Below are 23143 nucleotides of genomic sequence, written 5' to 3'. Positions count from 1 at the left end.
AAACCAAATTGAACATGTTTCATTATTTATTTGAGGCTAAATTGATTTTATTGATGTATTATATTAAGTTAAAATAAGTGTTCGTTGAGTATTGTTGTAATTGTCATTATTACAAATAAATAAATAAATAAACGGCCGATGAAATTGGCATCCAATAATCGGAATCGGTATCGGCGTTGAAAAATCCTAATCGGTCGACCTCTAGAAGAGACCTCTCCTGAAGTTCTGACTGACACGCTGTAAACCAAACAACTAAATGAGGTTTTAAAGGTTAGAATCAAGAAATACACACAATATTCATCCATTTTATAATTTACATTTTATAATATCCAAATCATATCATGAGCATTTAAGGTTTCTTACATGTATCCAATATATCAAAGTGTAGAATCAAAATAAAATACATTTTAAAATTGTAATCTGATTTTAGACATAATCCTGTCTCAAAAACTAAAAACAGGCCTATTCTAGAGAATGATTTCATATAAACAATATGATTTAATGTGGCATAAAACAACAGTCAAACATAAGTCAGAACACTGCCTGTCTATTCTATGATGTGATTTCAGGTCTTCTGTCTGGGAAAATGTATTTTTTATTTAACAACCTGATATTCATTATGCAATGGGAACATGGGTACACACATCTCCAGAGTGTTTTCTCTTCTTATGTTTGCGCAGACTTCCTAAATGGAAAAAATCATTTCCACACAGGGAACAATGGTAAGGTATCTCTCCTGTGTGTGTTTTCTCATGTGATTTTAGGTCATGTGATTGTGAAAATCTCTTTCTACAATGGGCACAGGGGTAGGGCTTTTCTCCTGTGTGTGTCCGCTCATGTGATTTTAGGTCCTGTGATCGTGAAAATCTCTTTCCACAATGGGCACAGGGGTAAGGCTTTTCTCCTGTGTGTATTCTATTATGTTTGTTCAGGCTCCCTGATTGTGCAAAACTCTTTTCACACTGGGAGCAGTGGTATGGTTTCTCCCCTGTGTGTGTCCTCTCGTGTGATTTTAGATCCTGTGATCCTGAAAATCTCTTTGGACAATAGGCACAGGGATAAGGCTTTTCTCCTGTGTGTATTCTATTATGTTTGTTCAGGCTCCCTAACTGTGTAAAACTCTTTTCACACTGGGAGCAGTGGTATGGTTTCTCCCCTGTGTGTATCCTCTCATGTGATTTTAGTTGCTGTGATCGTAAAAATCTCTTTCCACACTGGGAACATTGGAAAGACTTTTCTCCTGAGTGGTTCTTTTCATGCTCTCTCAGGCTTCCTAACTGGGTAAAACTCGTTCCACACAAGGAGCAATGGTATGGTTTCTCCCCTGTGTGTGTCCTCTCATGCTCCTTCAGCTTATCTAACGACCTAAAATTATTTCCACAATGGGAACAGCGGTAAGGCTTTTCTCCTGTGTGTATTCTATTATGTTTGTTCAGGCTCCATAACTGGGTAAAACTCTTTCCACACTGGGCGCAGAGAAAAGGTTTCTCCCTTGTGTGTGTCCTCTGATGTATTTTTAGGTACCGTGACAACTTAAAACTCTTATTACACTGGGAGCAGTCGAGTCGTCTCACTGGTTTGGGAGTCTCTGGGTCTGGTTCCCCTGAAGCACTCTTACTGCTGTCAGAGTGAGAGTCTGGTCTCTCTCCTGCCAAAGACAGAGTATTTGGTTAAACAGAGACCTGAATGAAACCTCCACATGATAAAACTGTCTTCCTATGAGGTTTAATCTAGACTCATTATAAACCGTACATTTGGATCCTTGATGCCGATTGGTTAATAGCCGTTAGTTAATCACAATACTACCCGGGTAATGGCTGTTCTATTTGAATCATTCCTACACATCCACTGTCCCACAGCCCAGCCAGGTAATTCATCAACTGTATCTCCACTGTCCCACAGCCCAGCCAGGCAATGTATCAACTAATCTCCACTGTCCCACAGCCCAGCCAGGCAATTCATCAACTAATCTCCACTGTCCCACAGCCCTTACAGGAAATTCATCAACTAATCTCCACTGGAACAAAAGCATCTAGACATTATTACCCCATGCTTCTAGTCAAATATATAATATATCAGCAGGGACTTGTTCAAACCCTTTGCTATCCGCCTCTCTGCTCTCTGCATTTTGTATGTAAAAGAAAATATCTATTGAACTTATTCTGGTGATTTATTATTCAATAGAAATGTATGAAAATATGCATTTATTCAAATGTAATCTCCCTTTACCTGCTATAATGACAGCTAGTAACCAATTGTTGGGTTGTTACTAGAACGGTACATAAGGGGCTAAGATGGGGTTAGAACGGTACATAAGGGGTTAAGATGGGTTAGAATGGTACATAAGGGGTTAAGATGGGGTTAGAACGGTACATAAGGGGTTAAGATGGGGTTAGAACGGTACATAAGGGGTTAAGATGGGGTTAGAACGGTACATAAGGGGTTAAGATGGGGTTAGAACGGTACATAAGGGGTTAAGATGGGGTTAGAATGGTACATAAGGGGTTAGAACGGTACATAAGGGGTTAAGACGGGGTTAGAATGGTACATAAGGGGTTAAGATAGGGTTAGAATGGTACATAAGGGGTTAAGATGGGGTTAGAACGGTACATAAGGGGTTAAGATGGGGTTAGAATGGTACATAAGGGGTTAAGATAGGGTTAGAATGGTACATAAGGGGTTAAGATGGGGTTAGAACGGTACATAAGGGATTAAGATGGGGTTAGAATGGTACATAAGGGGTTAAGATGGGGTTAAATAACGTAAGGGGTTAAGATGGGGTTAAATAACATAGTAGCTGTGGCAGAAGATATATTTTGAAAAGGCGATATTTCTGCATTTATCAGTGTCATCAGGTAAACTGACCTCGGATGTGTCCATGTAAACATGATTATTAGAGACATTTCTGTTTCAGAAAGATATTTTGTCTAGAGATACAAATTTAGATACATTTTGATGCCGAATAACCAACCCCTCATTAAGCGGTTAACAAACGGTTACATTTTTTCCCCAAACAGTAAAATGATGTGACCAACAGAAAATACTATCAGAGATCTGAATATTATGACAAGATTCTCAAGCCTTCGCCCTAACAATGGGAGTTGTCCCAACGGCGTGAAGGCAGCCTACAAGTTCAGGTCCAAAATAAGTAAAAATAAATGGGCATTAATGCAAATTAATGACTTAAAAATCATACAATGTGATTTTCTGGATTTTTGTTTTAGATTCCGTCTCTCACAGTTGAAGTGTACCTATGATAAAAATTAGACATCTACATGCTTTGTAAGTAGGAAAACCTGCAAAATCGGCAGTGTATCAAATACTTGTTCTCCCCACTGTACAGGGGGTACCAGTACAGAGTCAATGTGGAGGGTATATACAGGGGGGACTAGTACAGAGTCAATGTGGAGGCGATATACAGGGGGTACAGAGTCAATGTGGAGGCTATATACAGGGGGTACCGGTACAGAGTCAATGTGGAGACTATATACAGGGGGTAACAGTACAGAGTCAATGTGCGGGGGCACCGGTTAGTTGAGGTAATTGAGGTAATATGTACGTAGAGTTAACCTCTTTGGGCTCAAGGGGCAGTATTGAGTAGCCAGATAAAAGGTGCCCATTTCAAAAAGGCATCGTACTCAATTCTTGCTCGTACAATATGCATATTATTATTACTATTGGATAGAAAACACTCTCTAGTTTCTAAAACCGTTTGAATTATATCTGTGGGTGAAACAGAACTCGGCTTAGAGCAATTTTCCTATGTGTATGTCAGAATGCAGAATTTTGCTGGCTGTTCTGAGACCTGTGTATTAATTTGCCTGTCCTCTATTGGTTGAGATGCACTGCATACGCCTTCCACTGGGTGTCAGCGAATAGGGAGAGTTGAAATGGAGTTTCTACGTAGTTCCCAAAGGTTATAAATTGCTTGGAACCGAAATGTCCCATCTTTCCACTCTTCGCTCTGACGCAGGGAGGGTCTTGGCATGTCATGTTAGAAGCTCTTGTTTTAGCTCCTAGTTATATCCGGCTCTGTTTTTATTCGATATAGGTGTTAAAGACATCGTAATGTTGTTATTTTAAACCGAATTATATCAGTTTATGTCAGTATATTGCGATTTTCGGGTATTTATTTTCGTGACGTTGTAGGAAGTTGGGTATCTCTGGCCCACATGGCTATTGTTTACTGCTAATTGCAACGTTGAAGACGACGTTCTCCAACCTAGCAACGATTCTTGTGGACAAAGGACATTTTTCCCAAGATTCTGATGGGAGTTCATCCAAAAGTAAGAACTATTTATGCTGATAATTCATTGTTCTGTTGGAAAAAGTAAAATGCATAAGACGCCATTACTTGCAGTGTAGCCTTGCTTTATCGCACCCTGCATTGCGCAGTAACGTTAATTTTAAAAATGTAATTCAGCGATTGCATTAAGAACTAATTTGTCTTTCAATTGCTCTCCAACCTGTATTTTTTTAGTCAAGTTTATGAATAGTTTTCGATAAGAATAGGGGCCTTTCCAAGATGGCGCCGGACAGATTGCTTGAGTATTTGGACACTATTTTCATTGTATAAGCACGATTTGTGCCGCTAAATATGCACATTTTCGAACAAACTCTATATGCATTGTGTAATATGATGTTACAGGACTGTCATCTGAAGAATTCTGAGAAGGTTAGTGAAAATTAATATATTTTGGTGGTGAATACGTTATCGCTATGTTTGGCTGGAATCAATGCTGTTGTGTGGTTTGCTACTGTGCTAAGCTAATATAACGCTATATTATGTTTTCGCTGTAAAACACTTAGAAAATCTGAAATATTGTCTGGATTCACAAGATCTGTGTCTTTCAATTGCTGTACGCTGTGTATTTTTAAGAAATGTTTTATGATGAGTAATTAGGTAATACACGTTGCTCTCTGTAGTTATTCTAGTCGAGTTGTGATGGTGGCTGCAATGGTAAACTATGATTTATACCTGAAATATGCACATTTTTCTAACAAAACATATGCTATACAATAAATATGTTATCAGACTGTCATCTGATGAATTTGTTTCTTGGTTAGTGGCTATTTATATCTTTATTTGGTCGAATTTGTGATAGCTACTGATGGAGTAAAAAACTGATGGAGTAAGATAAGTGGTGTCTTTTGCTAACGTGGTTAGCTAATAGATTTACATATTGTGTCTTCCCTGTAAAACATTTTAAAAATCGGACATGTTGGCTTGATTCACAAGATGTGTACCTTTCATATGCTGTATTGGACTTGTTAATGTGTGAAAGTTAAATATTTTAAAAAAATATCTTTTGAATTTCGCGCCCTGCACTTTGAGCTGGCTGTTGTCATAAGTGTACCGACGTCGGGCTTGCACGCCAAACAGGTTAAAGTGACTATGCATCGATAATAAACAGAGAGTAGCAGCAGCGTAAAAGAAGGGTCTGGGTAACCCTTTAATTAGCTGTTCAGGAGTCTTATGGCTTGGGGATAGAAGCTGTTAAGAAGCCTACTGGACTTAGACTTGGACTCAAACAATATTCCCTCAAGGTTGCTCTGATGTCCAAACGATTTCAGATTGGCATTTTGTGATATAAAACTTTTAAGTTGCATGTATTTGAAAAATGTCTACATTGGTCAATGTAAATAATTGTATTTCCTATTACCAAGTCATTTACAGTTTCTATGCCATTAGTTTTCCAGGCCAATTTAACCGGTAAATTCTGAAAAGCTATCCAAGGATTGTTCCATAGGGGTTTGTCAACAAACATTTTTTTTTGCAAACATCCTTTCTGAATGTTTAAGTAACTAGAAAAAATCATTCAGTTTTTAAAATAATCTCTGTAGTCTGATTGCAATATTTTTGCTGGCAATATAACGAATTGCAGTTATGTCATGAATCCCGCCGAAGATGGTGCCTCTTCCTGTTCGGGCGGCGCTCGGCGGTCGTCGTCGCCGGCCTACTAGCTGCCACCGATCCCCTTTTCTGTTTCATTTAGTTGTGTCTGATTTGTTGCACCTGTTTCGTGTTTAGGTTTGGTTGTGAGCTATTTAAACCCAGTTGGCCCGCCGGCTTTTGTGCGGGCTTGTTTTTCTGTTTGTGGTGTTTGATTATTCTTGTGGTTTCTTTTCCTGATCAGTTTCGTCCTGTTTGTTGGACTGGGACTTTACGCGCCCTTGTGTGTGTGGCGTGACCGTCTCTCTGGTTGTGTTGGAATATTAAAGATCCACATCTTTTGAACTGCTCTCTGCGCCTGACTCCTGCACTCACTACTTATTGAAGCCGTGACAAGTTACAGATTTTTTTTTTTGTAATCAATTACATGTAATCCATTAATCCCCAAATATTAGGCCAAACTAATGCATAACAACAGTCGTTTAAATAGTGTGTTTTTATTGGCTTACAAATTGCAGGACAACTGCCGTTACCAAGGCCCTGGGAGCCAAACACCAAGCCTATATGTTCTGGTAGGAGACGAGGTATTTCCTCTGAAGGGCAACATGATGTGACCATATCCAGGTTAAAGTGCAATCATGGAGTCACTGTTAGTTTTACACTGACATTGAGTGGCTGCTGCCAACATACTGACTCAATCTCTAGCCACTTTAATAATTAAAACTTGGATGTAATAAATGTATGACTAGTCACTTTAAACTATTCCACTTCATATAATGTTTACATACCCTACATTACTCATCTCATATGTATATACTGTCCTCTATACCATCTACTGCATCTTGCCTATGCAGTTCGGCCATCGCTCATCTATAAAAAATAAAGGGAACACTTAAACAACACAATGTAACTCCAAGTCAATCACACTTCTGTGAAATCAAACTGTCCACTTAGGAAGCAACACTGATTGACAATAAATTTCACATGCTGTTGTGCAAATGGAATAGACAACAGGTGGAAATTATAGGCAATTAGCAAGACACCCCCAATAAAGGAGTGGTTCTGCAGGTGGTGACCACAGACCACTTCTCAGTTCCTATGCTTCCTGGCTGATGTTTTGGTCATTTTTGAATGCTGGCGGTGCTTTCACTCTAGTGGTAGCATGAGACGGAGTCTACAACCCACACAAGTGGCTCAGGTAGTGCAGCTCATCCAGGATGGCACATCAATGTGAGCTGTGGCAAGAAGGTTTGCTGTGTCTGTCAGCGTAGTGTCCAGAGCATGGAGGCGCTACCAGGAGACAGGCCAGTACATCAGGAGACGTGGAGGAGGCCGTAGGAGGGCAACAACCCAGCAGCAGGACCGCTACCTCCGCCTTTGTGCAAGGAGGTGCACTGCCAGAGCCCTGCAAAATGACCTCCAGCAGGCCACAAATGTGCATGTGTCTGCTCAAACGGTCAGAAACAGACTCCATGAGGGTGGTATGAGGGCCCGACGTCCACAGGTGGGGGTTGTGCTTACAGCCCAACACCGTGCAGGACGTTTGGCATTTGCCAGAGAACACCAAGATTGGCAAATTCGCCACTGTGCTCTTCACAGATGAAAGCAGGTTCACACTGAGCACATGAGCACATGTGACAGACGTGACAGAGTCTGGAGACGCCGTGGAGAACGTTCTGCTGCCTGCAACATCCTCCAGCATGACCGGTTTGGCGGTGGGTCAGTCATGGTGTGGGGTGGCATTTCTTTGTGGGGCCGCACAGCCCTCCATGTGCTCGCCAGAGGTAGCCTGACTGCCATTAGGTACCGAGATGAGATCCTCAGACCCCTTGTGAGACCATATGCTGACACATGCACATTTGTGGCCTGCTGGAGGTCATTTTGCAGGGCTCTGGCAGTGCACCTCCTTGCACAAAGGCGGAGGTAGCGGTCCTGCTGCTGGGTTGTTGCCCTCCTACGGCCTCCTCCACGTCTCCTGATGTACTGGCCTGTCTCCTGGTAGCGCCTCCATGCTCTGGACACTACGCTGACAGACACAGCAAACCTTTTTGCCACAGCTCGCATTGATGTGCCATCCTGGATGAACTGCACTACCTGAGCCACTTGTGTGGGTTGTAGACTCCGTCTCATGCTACCACTAGAGTGAAAGCACCGCCAGCATTCAAAAGTGACCAAAACATCAGCCAGGAAGCATAGGAACTGAGAAGTGGTCTGTGGTCACCACCTGCAGAACCATTCCTTTATTGGGGGTGTCTTGCTAATTGCCTATAATTTCCACCTTTTGTCTATTCCATTTGCACAACAGCATGTGAAATTTATTGCCATTCAGTGTTGCTTCCTAAGTGGACAGTTTGATTTCACAGAAGTGTGATTGACTTGGAGTTACATTGTGTTGTTTAAGTGTTCCCTTTATTTTTTTGAGCAGTGTATTTATATGTACATATTCTTATTCATTCCTTTACACTTGTGTGTATAAGGTAGTTGTTGTGAAATTGTTAGATTACTTGTTAAATATTACTGCGCGGTCGGAACTAGAAGCACAAGCATTTCGCTACACTCACATTAACATCTGCTAACCGTGTGTATGTGACAAATAAAATTTGATTTGAAGACATGACTCCGTTGTACTGTACAATTTGAATACACAGAACAAAAATATAAAACGCAACAGGCAACATTTTCAAATTCAAATTCATTAGGGCCTAATGTATGGATTTCACATGACTGGGAATACAGATATGCATCTGTTGGTCACAGATACCTTAAAGAAAGGGTTGTGGATCAGAAAACCAGTCAGTATCTGGTGTGACCACCATTTTGCCTCATGCAGCGCAACACAACATCTCCTTCACATAGAGTTGATCCGCCTGTTGATTGTAGCCTCTGGACTGTTGTCCCACTCCTCTTCAATGGCTGTGCAAGAGGTGCTGGATAATGGCGGGAACTGGAACACGCTGTTGTACATGTCGATCCAGAGCATCCCAAACATGCTCAATGGGTGACATGTCTGGTGAGTCTGCAGGCCATGGAAGAACTGGGACATGTTCAGCTTCCAGGAATTGTGTAGAGATCCTTGCGACATGGGGCAGTGCATTATCATGCTGAAACATGAGGTGACGGCGGTGGATGAATGGCATGACGACGGGCCTCAGGATCTCATCATGCTGAAACATGAGGTGACGGCGGTGGATGAATGGCACGACGACGGGCCTCAGGATCTTGTCATGGCATCTCTGTGCATTCAAATTGCCATCGATAAAATGCAATTCCTTGACATTAGCAAACCGCTCGCCCACACGACGCCATAAACGCCACGCTGTCTGCCGGATACAGTTGAAACTGGAATTTATCCGTGAAAAGCCGACTTCTCCAGCGTGCCAGTCGCCAATGAAGGTGAGCATTTTTCCACTGGAGTCGGTTACGACGCCGAACTGCAGTCAGGTCAAGACCCTGGTGAGGATGATGAGCATGCAGATGAGCTTCCCTGAGACGGTTTCTGACAGTTTGTGCAGAAATTCTTTGGTTGTGCACAGTTTCCCACAGTTTCATCAGCTTTTCCGGGTGGCTGGTCTCAGACGATCCCGCTGGTGAAGAAGCTGGATGTGGAGGTCCTGGACTGGTGTGGTTACACGTAGTCTGCGGTTGTGAGGCCGGTTGGACGTACTGCCATATTCTCAAAAACAAAGTTGGAGGCGGCTTATGGTAGAGAAATGAACATTCCATTTTCTGGCAACAGCTCTGGTGGATATTCCTGCAGTCAACAAGCCAATTGCACGCTCACTCAAAACTTGAGACATCTGTGGCATTTTAGAGTGGCCTTTTATTTTCCTCAGCACAAAGTGCACCTGTGTAATGATGTTTAACCAATGACACACCAGTCAGGTGGGTGGATCTTGGGAAAGGAGAAATGCTCACTGACAGGGATGTAAACACATTTGTGCACAACATTATAGAGAAATAACATTTCTGTGACCTTTTATTTCAGCTCATGAAACATGGAACCGACACTTCACACGTTTATATTGTGGTTCAGAGTATTAAGATTTACAAATCGACATTTCGGGAAAATCAGTAATGGAATTTCTGCAATTGAATTGGTTACAATGTGAAATCATAGTATTCACAAACCACAGTTGGGTTCACAAGTTTGGACAGTAGAGTACAGCAGAGTACTGTAGAGCACAGTACAGTACAGCACAGTACAGTAGAGCACAGTAGAGTACAGCAGAGTACAGTAGAGTACAGTAGAGTACAGTAGAGTAGAGTACAGTACAGCAGAGTACAGTAGAGTACTGTAGAGTACAGTACAGTAGAGTACAGCACAGTAGAGTAGAGCTCAGTAGAGTACTGTACAGAAAAGTGGAGTATAGCTCAGTAAAGTACAGTAGTGTAGAGTTCAATACACATTAGAGTTGAATATACTATAACGTATGTTATTGTACTGAGCTCTATTGTACTGAACTCTGTGTTTTCCATCAGCGCTGGCCGTCGGCCAATCAGCCAGTTACCACTCATTTTCAGCCCACTATTTTATCCACTTCATATTACTAGGTATACTTTTCATCAAACAGTTTAAATTGGCTAGTCTGTCGAGCCCTCTCCTGCTAGAATGAACCATATGCATATTCTAGTCATCTATTGAGAGGAGAGACACCTGTTGACAGGGAAACGTAGTCTGTCGAGCCCTCTCCTGCTAGAATGAACCATATGCATATTCTAGTCATCTATTGAGAGGAGAGACACCTGTTGACAGGGAAACGTAGTCTGTCGAGCCCTCTCCTGCTAGAATGAACCATATGCATATTCTAGTCATCTATTGAGAGGAGAGACACCTGTTGACAGGGAAACGTAGTCTGTCGAGCCCTCTCCTGCTAGAATGAACCATATGCATATTCTAGTCATCTATTGAGAGGAGAGACACCTGTTGACAGGGAAACGTAGTCTGTCGAGCCCTCTCCTGCTAGAATGAACCATATGCATATTCTAGTCATCTATTGAGAGGAGAGGCACCTCACAAAGTGAATGTTGACAGGGAAACGTAGTCTGTACCCCCTCCCGGTACAATTTGTGTGCTCTGTAGACAAAGGAGGGAGAGAGCTTGATGCTCGTGAATTTGAACATCCCATGTCATAGAAGTGGTAATGATGATTTGAAATCCAGTAGGGAATCAACAAAATTTATTTAAAACAAATTAATTTACCCAGGTTTATCATAAGACATGAACAGAATGCATCAGTGATTCGTATTTCCTGCAACTTGGTGAAGAGGCAACGAGGATGTCTGTCTGTGTGTATGTGTGGTCCGCGCGTCTACCACTGTGTATAGCCGTTAGCGATGATGCTAACGTCTTCTGGTAGATGGAAAGGCCTTCCCAAAAACCTTCTCAATTAAATGTTAACTACAAACTACAAACCTCCCGGGTGGCGCAGTGGTCTAGGGCACTGCATCGCAGTGCTAGCTGTGCCACCAGAGTCTCTGGGTTCGCGCCCAGGCTCTGTCGCAGCCGGCCGCAACCGGGAGGTCCGTGTGGCGACGCACAATTGGCATAGCGTCGTCCGGGTTAGGGAGGGTTTGGCCGGTAGGGATATCCTTGTCTCAGTATGTAAAAAAAATGTAATAAAAATGTATGTAATAAAATGTATGCACTCTACTGTAAGTCGCTCTGGATAAGAGCGTCTGCTAAATGACTAAAATGTAAAATGTAACTAGCCTCTGCTACGCGGCAGAATGATATCATGATTATTGGCATCAATCCAGTGGGTATTTGTTTCACTAACTCTACCATCACATGTGGGCTACAAAAACACAGCTAAATGAATAGCCTCTTGCCAGGTGCATTAATTAAAGGGTAACTATACCCCAAAATGTTATTTAAAACATTTTCCCAGACCTCAACATTGGTCTCCTGATGTGGTGTAAGCATCGTTGTGGACTTAAAACAAAATATAATTTTTTTTTTTTTAATTGTTTTAATTTTGAGAGCGAAAATGGCCAATTTCTCAGCCTGAGTATCACAGAAACTCAAAACGTTGAATGAATAACATGGAATGGATGAAATTTATGAAAATAACTGTTAAAAACATGAAAAACATACAAAAACATATTTGTAAACATAAAATCTGACAGAAAAAAGGTAATTTAAAACATCAACTTGTGTTACAAAAGGTTAATAAAAGAAACAGTGTTACTGTTTGACATAAATAATTTCCAACATTGGGAATGTTGGTACTTTTAAACCCAGCAAACATATGGAATTGTTTTAAGATGGTTATGATCATTTAGCCATTTGATTTATAATTGTAGGACCCCTTTAGGTATCGCCCCCAAAATATTTAAACATTATTTGATTAAATATCGAATTTGGCCTTTATTACGATAACCCATAGAAACGCATTGAATAACACGTTCATAAATGGCAAGAAAAGACAATCAAAATGTTTATTAATAAGGAATATGGTTTTGAAGTGTCTGTCCTAGATCGAGCAGATATAAGAAAGATCAGGAAATATTTAGGTTTTTTGGACACATATTTAACCCCTTATTTTTGTTGGCACAAAACGACCTCCATACGTCCATACATTTGTATGGGTCACCTCCAGATGAAGGTTAAATATCTATATATATATCCATACTTCCATTCATTTGTATGGGTCACCTTCAGATGAAGGGTTAATATCTATATATATCTCCATACTGCCATACATTTGTATGGGTTACCTCCAGATGAAGGTTTAATATCTATATATATATATCTCCATACTTCCATTCATTTGTATGGGTCACCTTCAGATGAAGGGTTAATATCTATATATATCTCCATACTGCCATACATTTGTATGGGTTACCTTCAGATGAAGGGTTAATATCTATATATATCTCCATACTGCCATACATTTGTATGGGTCACCTTCAGATGAAGGTTTAATATCTATATATACCTCCATACTTCCATTAGTTTGTATGGGTTACTTTCAGATGAAGGTTTAATATCTATATATACCTCCATACTTCCATCCATTTGAATGGGTCACCTTCAGATGAAGGGTTAATATCTATATATACCTCCATACTTCCATCCATTTGTATGGGTCACCTTCAGATGAAGGGGTCGTAGAGCAAAACGGAAGAAAAGAGGCTCCCTTTTCCATAGAATGGTCATTATAGTTTTGTAGGCCAAACCGTTCGGACGCTACAGACGTTTTCGTGAGAAGATCGATTTTCAGGATGTCTCATGGTCTAACAAACACCTTTTTTTTTACGTTGCTGCTACTCACTGTTTATTATCTATGCATAGTCATTTTACCCCTACCTACATGTCCATATTACCTCAATTACCTCGACTAACCTGTACCCCAGCACATTGACTCGGTACTGGTACCCCCTGTATATAGCCTCATTACTAACCTGTACCCCAGCACGTTGACTCGGTACTGGTACCCCCTGTATATAGCCTCATTACTAACCTGTACCCCAGCATGTTGACTCGGTACAGGTACCCCCTGTATATAGCCTCATTACTAACCTGTACCCCTGCACATTGACTCGGTAGCGGTACTCACTGTATATAGCCTCATTACTAACCTGTACCCCTGCACATTGACTCGGTACTGGTACCCCCTGTATATAGCCTCATTACTAACCTGTACCCCTGCACATTGACTCGGTACCGGTACTCATTGTATATAGCCTCATTACTAACCTGTACCCCAGCACATTGATAAAGGTACCGGTACTCATTGTATATATCCTCATTACTAACCTGTACCCCAGCACATTGATAAAGGTACCGGTACTCATTGTATATAGCCTCATTACTAACCTGTACCCCTGCACGTTGACTCAGTACCGGTACTCATTGTATATAGCCTCATTACTAACCTGTACTTCTGCACATTGACTCAGTACTGGTACTCATTGTATATAGCCTCATTACTAACCTGTACCCCAGCACATTGATAAAGGTACCGGTACTCATTGTATATAGCCTCATTACTAACCTGTACCTCTGCACATTGACTCAGTACTGGTACTCACTGTATATAGCCTCATTACTAACCTGTACCCCAGCACATTGATAAAGTTACCGGTACCCCCTGTATATAGCCTCATTACTAACCTGTACCCCAGCACATTGATAAAGGTACTGGTACTCACTGTATATAGCCTCATTACTAACCTGTACCCCAGCACATTGATAAAGGTACCGGTACTCACTGTATATAGCCTCATTACTAACCTGTACCCCAGCACATTGACTCGGTACAGGTACCCCCTGTATATATCCTCATTACTAACCTGTACCCCAGCACATTGATAAAGGTACTGGTACTCATTGTATATAGCCTCATTACTAACCTGTACCCCAGCACATTGACTCGGTACAGGTACCCCCTGTATATATCCTCATTACTAACCTGTACCCCAGCACATTGATAAAGGTACTGGTACTCACTGTATATAGCCTCATTACTAACCTGTACCCCAGCACATTGACTCGGTACAGGTACCCCCTGTATATATCCTCATTACTAACCTGTACCCCAGCACATTGATAAAGGTACCGGTACTCATTGTATATAGCCTCATTACTAACCTGTACCCCTGCACATTGACTCAGTACCGGTACTCATTGTATATAACCTCATTACTAACCTGTACCCCAGCACATTGATAAAGGTACCGGTACTCATTGTATATATCCTCATTACTAACCTGTACCCCTGCACACTGACTCGGTACCGGTACTCATTGTATATAGCCTCATTACTAACCTGTACCCCAGCACACTGACTCAGTACCGGTACCCCCTGTATATATCCTCATTACTAACCTGTACCCCTGCACACTGACTCGGTACCGGTACTCATTGTATATAGCCTCATTACTAACCTGTACCCCAGCACACTGACTCAGTACCGGTACCCCCTGTATATATCCTCATTACTAACCTGTACCCCTGCACACTGACTCGGTACCGGTACTCATTGTATATAGCCTCATTACTAACCTGTACCCCTGCACACTGACTCGGTACCGGTACTCATTGTATATAGCCTCATTACTAACCTGTACCCCTGCACATTGACTCAGTACCGGTACTCATTGTATATAGCCTCATTACTAACCTGTACCCCTGCACATTGACTCAGTACCGGTACTCATTGTATATAGCCTCATTACTAACCTGTACCCCTGCACACTGACTCGGTACCGGTACTCATTGTATATATCCTCATTACTAACCTGTACCCCTGCACATTGACTCGGTACTGGTACCCCCTGTATATAGCCTCATTACTAACCTGTACCCCTGCACACTGACTCGGTACCGGTACTCATTGTATATAGCCTCATTACTAACCTGTACCCCTGCACACTGACTCGGTACCGGTACTCATTGTATATATCCTCATTACTAACCTGTACCCCAGCACATTGATAAAGGTACCGGTACTCATTGTATATAGCCTCATTACTAACCTGTACCCCTGCACACTGACTCGGTACCGGTACTCATTGTATATAGCCTCATTACTAACCTGTACCCCAGCACACTGACTCGGTACCGGTACTCATTGTATATAGCCTCATTACTAACCTGTACCCCAGCACATTGACTCGGTACCGGTACCCCCTGTATATAGCCTCATTACTAACCTGTACCCCAGCACATTGACTCTGTACCGGTACCCCCTGTATATCTCCTGCACATTGACTCGGTACCGGTACTGAATATAGTCTCCTTACTACCTCATAACTCCTCCACATTGACTCGGTACCGGTACTGAATATAGTCTCCTTACTACCTCATAACTCCTCCACATTGACTCGGTACCGGTACTGAATATAGTCTCCTTACTAACCTGTACCCCAGCACATTGATAAAGGTACCGGTACTCATTGTATATAGCCTCATTACTAACCTGTACCCCAGCACACTGACTCGGTACCGGTACCCCCTGTATATAGCCTCATTACTAACCTGTACCCCCGCACACTGATAAAGGTACTGGTACCCCCTGTATATAGCCTCATTACTAACCTGTACCCCAGCACACTGACTCAGTACCGGTACCCCCTGTATATATCCTCATTACTAACCTGTACCCCAGCACATTGATAAAGGTACCGGTACTCATTGTATATAGCCTCATTACTAACCTGTACCCCTGCACATTGATAAAGGTACCGGTACTCATTGTATATAGCCTCATTACTAACCTGGTACCCCTGCACATTGATAAAGGTACTGGTACCCCCTGTATATAGCCTCATTACTAACCTGTACCCCTGCACACTGACTCGGTACCGGTACTCATTGTATATAGCCTCATTACTAACCTGTACCCCAGCACATTGACTCGGTACTGGTACCCCCTGTATATAGCCTCATTACTAACCTGTACCCCAGCACACTGACTCGGTACTGGTACCCCCTGTATATAGCCTCATTACTAACCTGTACCCCAGCACACTGACTCGGTACTGGTACCCCCTGTATATAGCCTCCACATTGACTCTGTACTGGTACCCCCTGTATATAGCCTCCACATTGACTCTGTACTGGTACCCCCTGTATATAGCCTCCACATTGTCTCTGTACTGGTACACCCTGTATATAGCCTCCACATTGTCTCTGTACTGGTACCCCCTGTATATAGCCTCCACATTGTCTCTGTACTGGTACCCCCTGTATATAGCCTCATTACTAACCTGTACCCCAGCACATTGACTCGGTACTGGTACCCCCTGTATATAGCCTCATTACTAACCTGTACCCCAGCACATTGACTCGGTACTGGTACCCCCTGTATATAGCCTCCACATTGACTCTGTACTGGTACCCCCTGTATATAGCCTCCACATTGTCTCTGTACTGGTACCCCCTGTATATAGCCTCCACATTGTCTCTGTACTGGTACACCCTGTATATAGCCTCCACATTGTCTCTGTACTGGTACCCCCTGTATATAGCCTCCACATTGTCTCTGTACTGGTACCCCCTGTATATAGCCTCCACATTGACTCTGTACTGGTACCCCCTGTATATAGCCTCCACATTGTCTCTGTACTGGTACCCCCTGTATATAGCCTCCACATTGACTCGGTAGCGGTACCCCCTGTATATAGCCTCATTATTGTTATTTTATTGTTCCTCTTTTATTTTTTTTCTTTCGTTTATTTAGTCAATATTTTTCTTAACTCTTATTTTTCTTAAATTTGCATTGTTGGTTAAGTGCTTGTCAGTAATCATTTCACTGTAAGGTCTACTACACCTGTTGTATTTGGCGCATGTGACATATAAAATGTGATTTGTAGCTCGGCCATCTTCCACAGCAGTTGCGGAAGGCCAACATAGGCAGATGAGGTGGATTAAGACTCAGCCCACGTGCTGCTTCTCAATATCTCTAGTTTAAACTGACGGATTCTGATGGGGATTATTTATTATTATGTTACTTAGATTGATGCATCAAAATACTATTAAGGATTTTAAATAACCTATGGTCATTTTTTTTTCTTCATACATTTCATCCAGATCAAAATTATCCTTCATTGTCTTGATTCTGTCCTCTTTGTCATTTGAAGTAAGACATGAGATGATTTTCACTTTTTAATGTGATGTCAAGCATAGACACTGAGCAAAGCACTACAGGAAGACATATTCAGATGTTTACAAATGTTGTGAAAAATATAATGGGAAGCATTTGATACATAAACGTTTTGTTGGCCGCCCCCCGTCTCTTTGTAGTTGTAACAATTCCTACAGCACAGAACTATTAAAGTGTAGACCCTCAGTAGAATGCCCCTTTAAAACCACACATCAGTTCAACAACTGCTAAGTTTGTACCCCTGGTTGAGATATTACTCACTGTTGTTAATCAGATCTCCTGTCTCCTCCTCTTCTTCTTCTCCCAATGTGACAGTAATCTCCCCCACTTCCTTCATTCCAAAAATGTCTTCCTCTTCTTTCACTGTGACAGTCATCTCCCCCACCTCTTCTTTTACTTCCCCCTCTTCTTTTACTGTAACATCCTCGTCCTCTTCCACTCTGAACGCTTCTTCACCATCTGTCAATTTAACTTCTAACTCTTCTTCTTTCACTGTAACAGCCTCGCCCTTTACTTCTTTTTTTACTGTGACATCCTCTTCTTCCACGACAATGTTCAGCCCCAGAGTTTCTTTCTCCGTCCAGCAGATCCCATCTTTAGAAGTGGGGGAGTCGTTTACTGAGCTCATGGTTAGGATGTTAGCTAAATAGCTAGTTAGCATTAGTGACTGGACTAGCACTACTGCTAATTTACTCAGCCAGCTAGCTGACTAACAACAACGTAAATATTAAATTGGGTAACTAGCCAGGAGATACGACAAGTGTGTTTAAAACACGGTGGCTAATATGCACCGAAAGCGTGTAAAGAGCTGCAATGTTTTCGGCTATGTTGGCTAAAAGCTACGGAGGTGGATAACTCGACGTTGTTGTCGAAAAAGCTTCCCGTCCATTAGATTTTACGTCACACTGGTAGCATTGATTGAAACCGGCACATCGCCATCTGCTGGGTGGGAGAGTAACAGTCAAGGGAAAAGTTTATTTTATTTTTAGACAAAAAGTAAGTTTTCATTTATTTCATTATATAATATTATTATATTGTGACGTACAAAGAGAGGAATTGTTGATTAAAATGCTCACTCATTAAAGATATTAGCTAAACACCCTACCATACTGCTGTGCATCTGCATTTAGGAAATCAATCAAACAAACAGATAATATCCCAATAAGGCAGTTAGGTCCAAACTGCTCCTACACGGTGTAACAGTACTGAGTAGGTCCAAACTGCTCCTACACGGTGTAACAGTACTGAGTAGGTCCAAACTGCTCCTACACGGTGTAACACAGTACTGAGTAGGTCCAAACTGCTCCTACCCGGTGTAACAGTACTGAGTAGGTCCAAACTGCTCCTACACGGTGTAACAGTACTGAGTAGGTCCAAACTGCTCCTACACGGTGTAACAGTACTGAGTAGGTCCAAACTGCTCCTACATGGTGTAACAATACATCATGTAGATGTACAGTTGAAGTCGGAAGTTTACATACACCTTAGCCAAATACATTTAAACTCAGTTTTTCACAATTCCTGACATTTAATCCTAGTAAAAATACCCTGTTTTAGGTCATCACCACTTTATTTTAAGAATGTGAAATGTCAGAATAATAGTAGAGAGAATTATTTATTTCAGTTTTTATTTCTTTCATCACATTCCCTTTGGGTCAGAAGTTTACATACACATAATTCGTATTTGGTAGCATTGCCTTTAAATTGTTTAACTTGGTTCAAACATTTCGAGTAGCCTTCGACAAGCTTCCCACAATAAGTTGGGTGAATTTTGTCCCGTTCCTCCTGACAGAGCTGGTGTAACTAAGTCAGGTTTGTAGGCATCCTTGCTCACACACGCTTTTTCAGTTCTGCCCACATATTTTCTATAGGATTGAGGTCAGGGCGTTGTGATGGCCACCCCAATACCTTGACTTTGTTGTCCTTAAGCCATTTTGCCACAACTTTGGAAGTATGCTTGGGATCATTGTCCATTTGGAAGACCCATTTGCAATCAAGCTTTAACTTCCTGACTGATGTCTTGAGATGTTGCTTCAATATATCCACAACATTTTCCTCCCTCATGATGCCATCTATTTTGTGAAGTGCACCAGTCCCTCCTGCAGCAAAGCACCCCCACAACATGATGCTGCCACCCCCCGTGCTTCACGGTTGGGATGGTGTTCTTCACGGCTTGCAAGCCTCCCCCTTTTTCCTCCAAACAAAGCGATGGTCATTATGGCCAAAAAGTTATATTTCTGTTTCATCAGACCAGCGGACATTTCTCCAAAAAGTACAATCTTTGTCCCCATGTGCAGTTGCAAGCCATAGTCTCGCTTTTTTATGGAGGTTTTGGAGCAGTGGCTTCTTCCTTGCTGAGCGACCTTTCAGGTAATGTCGATATAGGACTCGTTTTACTGTGGATATAGATACTTTTGTACCTGTTTCCTCCAGCATCTTCACAAGGTCCTTTGCTGCTGTTCTGGGATTGATTTGCACTTTTCGCACCAAAGTACATTCATCTCTAGGAGACAGAACGCGTCTCCTTCCTGAGCGGTATGACGGCTGATTAAAGGCACAGTCAAAAGGCACAGTCAACTTAGTGTATGTAAACTTCTGACCCACTGGAATTGTGATACAGGGAATTATAAGTGAAATAATCTGTCTGTAAACAGTTGTTGGAAAAATTTATTGTGTCATGCACAAAGTAGATGTGACCTCTCTGCCAGACCCTGAGCCTGCCTGCCATCCTGTACCTTTGCCTTACCCTGGATTATCGACCCCTGCCTGCCTTGACCTGTCTTTGCCTGCCCCTGTTGTTACAATAAACATTGTTACATTGACAGTCTGCATCGGGGTCTCACCTTGATTCCTGATAAAGCCTGTTGTAGCTTGTAAGGGATAGTGCACCCGCTGCTTATTCAAGCCTGTTCTAGCTAGGCTTGTTAGTGTTTATGTCTCACATGGTCAGTGGAACACCGACAGACAAGGCCGAACCATCAATCCAAGATGGAGTCACCCTTACGAAACACTGTTGCAGTAAGAGTGCAGTATAACTGCAGTATACAGCAAATAATGCATCCAAACTAACACACTGGAATTACTGCAGTTTCCAAACTGCAACCTTTGTCAGGGCAGTACCACATATTAATTTGTGCCAAAATCCAAATGAAGGAATTAGTTATTAACTTGCAAACTCAGCAGGCTGGTGTGAAGTAGGCATCTCTATTTCATTACATTATTACTTGTCATTAATGTGATCTTTGGTTTGCTTATCAATGCACAAGCACATTTTTCACCATACCATTCATACTAAAAGTTTTACTGTGTGTGAAAACGTGTCGTGAGTATTTTAATATTTTAAAAAATGAACACAATTTTATTTATACATTTTTTAAATCAGTCTTCCTCAAATTAAATGGGACAATGACGCAATCTTTGCGAGAGGGAGGAAATCCGATTTTCATTGGTCCTCAACTCGCAGCTCAGACACTTGATTCAGGATAAGTGCAGTTCGTCCTGAGTTAGCCTGCCCCAGACCAGGTTAGTCCTGAGTTAGCCTGCCCCAGACCAGGTTAGTTTTCAGTTAGCCTGTCCCAGACCAAGTTAGTCCTGAGTTAGCCTGTCCCAGACCAGGTTAGTCCTGAGTTAGCCTGCCCCAGACCAGGTTAATCCTGAGTTAGCCTGCTCCAGACCAGGTTAGTCCTGAGTTAGCCTGCCCCAGACCAGGTTAGTCCTGAGTTAGCCTGCCCCAGACCAGGTTAGTCCTGAGTTAGCCTGCCCCAGACCAGGTTAGTCCTGAGTTAGCCTGCCCCAGACCAGGTTAGTCCTGAGTTAGCCTGCCCCAGACCAGTTTAGTCCTGAGTTAGCCTGCCCCAGACCAGGTTAGTCCTGAGTTAGCCTGCCCCAGACCAGGTTAGTCCTGAGTTAGCCTGCCCCAGACCAGGTTAGTTCTGAAGGATTCCTTACAATAGAAATGTAACAGGCTTAAAGGTGAGCCACATTTGTGTGACAGGTTATCCCGAGTTGAACTCAGAGTTAACCACAGTTACCTCGCTAACTCCTCAAGCCCAATTCATAGTACAGGGTTCAGGACTAATCAATCAATCAATCAATCAAGTTTATTTTATATAGCCCTTCGTACATCAGCTAATATCTCGAAGTGCTGTACAGAAACCCAGCCTAAAACCCCAAACAGCTAGTAATGCAGGTGTAGAAGCACGGTGGCTAGGAAAAACTCCCTAGAAAGGCCAAAACCTAGGAAGAAACCTAGAGAGGAACCAGGCTATGAGGGGTGGCCAGTCCTCTTCTGGCTGTGCCGGGTGGAGATTATAACAGAACTATGCCAAGATGTTCAAAAATGTTCATAAGTGACAAGCATGGTCAAATAATAATCATGAATAATTTTCAGTTGGCTTTTCATAGCCGATCATTAAGAGTTGAAAAACAACAGGTCTGGGACAGGTGGCGGTTCCATAACCGCAGGCAGAATAGTTGAAACTGGAATAGCAGCAAGGCCAGGCGGACTGGGGACAGCAAGGAGTCACCACGGCCGGTAGTCCCGACGTATGGTCCTAGGGCTCAGGTCCTCCGAGAGAAAGAAAGAGAGAAGGAGAAAATTAGAGAGAGCCAAGATTTTCAAAATGTTCATAAATGACAAGCATGGTCAAATAATAATCAGGAATAAATCTCAGTTGGCTTTTCATAGCCGATCATTAAGAGTTGAAAACAGCAGGTCTGGGACAGGTAGGGGTTCCGTAACCGCAGGCAGAACAGTTGAAACTGGAATAGCAGCAAGGCCAGGCGAACTGGGGACAATAACGCCAATATAACTGCATGTTTTACAGAATAATTAAAAATTAAAAATTGAATCGATTGAGATATAGCTTATATGAAGTCGAGCTACTTCTGAAGCACATGCTGTGCCCTATAAACTAGTTCATTAGAAATACCAAAAATATTGAGACAAATAAGTAATTTGTGCAATATTAGGTTTTTACATGATGTAAAGCACTATTTTCCTATTGAGATGCATGGTACATTGAACACTGGCTCTTTCAGAACGTTTGTGACGACCACATGCAAGAGATCTGTCATTCCATTCATTGCTATGATCTCCTGAAGAAGCTATCCCGTTTCCAATCTTTCTGTGCCCTCAAAATGTTTGAATGTACTAATAAAGTTAACAGGTTGTTATCTACCTGGCTAGCTAGATAATGAGAAAACAAACATGACTGAACAACATGTCAAATAAAATGGTTAACAGCAGGTAGTTTTAGAACAGCAAGCGACGTGGTTTATGAATGGAAAATGCGCCACCCAATACCTGACAGGAAGAAAATAAATCCTGTTTGGTCTAGAAATGAGCCGTTGTCGCTGTAGTAATGGTGCTAGCACGACGCTAACGCATCGGTACTCAGGAAACAACAGTACAGCGAGTAGTAATGGTGCTAGCACGACGCTAATGCATCTGTACTCAGGAAACAACAGTACAGCGAGTAGTAATGGTGCTAGCACGACGCTAACGCATATGTACTCATGAAACAACAATACAGCGAGTAGTAATGGTGCTAGCATGGCGCTAACGCATCTGTACTCAGGAAACAACAGTACAGCGAGTAGTAATGGTGCTAGCACGACGCTAACGCATCTGTACTCAGGA

General features: G+C 42.2%; 1 protein-coding gene across 1 annotated transcript in view; it reads right to left on the bottom strand.

Annotated features, from left to right (window-relative positions):
- Positions 1–389: 389 nt before the first annotated feature.
- The window catches only part of LOC120019052 (oocyte zinc finger protein XlCOF6-like), a 43479-nt gene continuing 20725 nt past the window's right edge, over positions 390–23143 (bottom strand). The window contains exons 5-6 of the mRNA XM_038962283.1: positions 5003–5012; positions 390–1352 (exon numbers count right to left, since the gene is read on the bottom strand). Coding sequence (XP_038818211.1) covers positions 618–1352; positions 5003–5012 — 745 coding nt within the window. The 3' untranslated portion in view covers positions 390–617. The remainder of the gene's footprint in view (positions 1353–5002; positions 5013–23143) is intronic.

Source organism: Salvelinus namaycush, chromosome 24 (assembly GCF_016432855.1).
Source record: "Salvelinus namaycush isolate Seneca chromosome 24, SaNama_1.0, whole genome shotgun sequence".
Lineage (NCBI taxonomy): Eukaryota > Metazoa > Chordata > Actinopteri > Salmoniformes > Salmonidae > Salvelinus > Salvelinus namaycush.
This window is presented reverse-complemented; position numbering and strand designations above follow the sequence as displayed.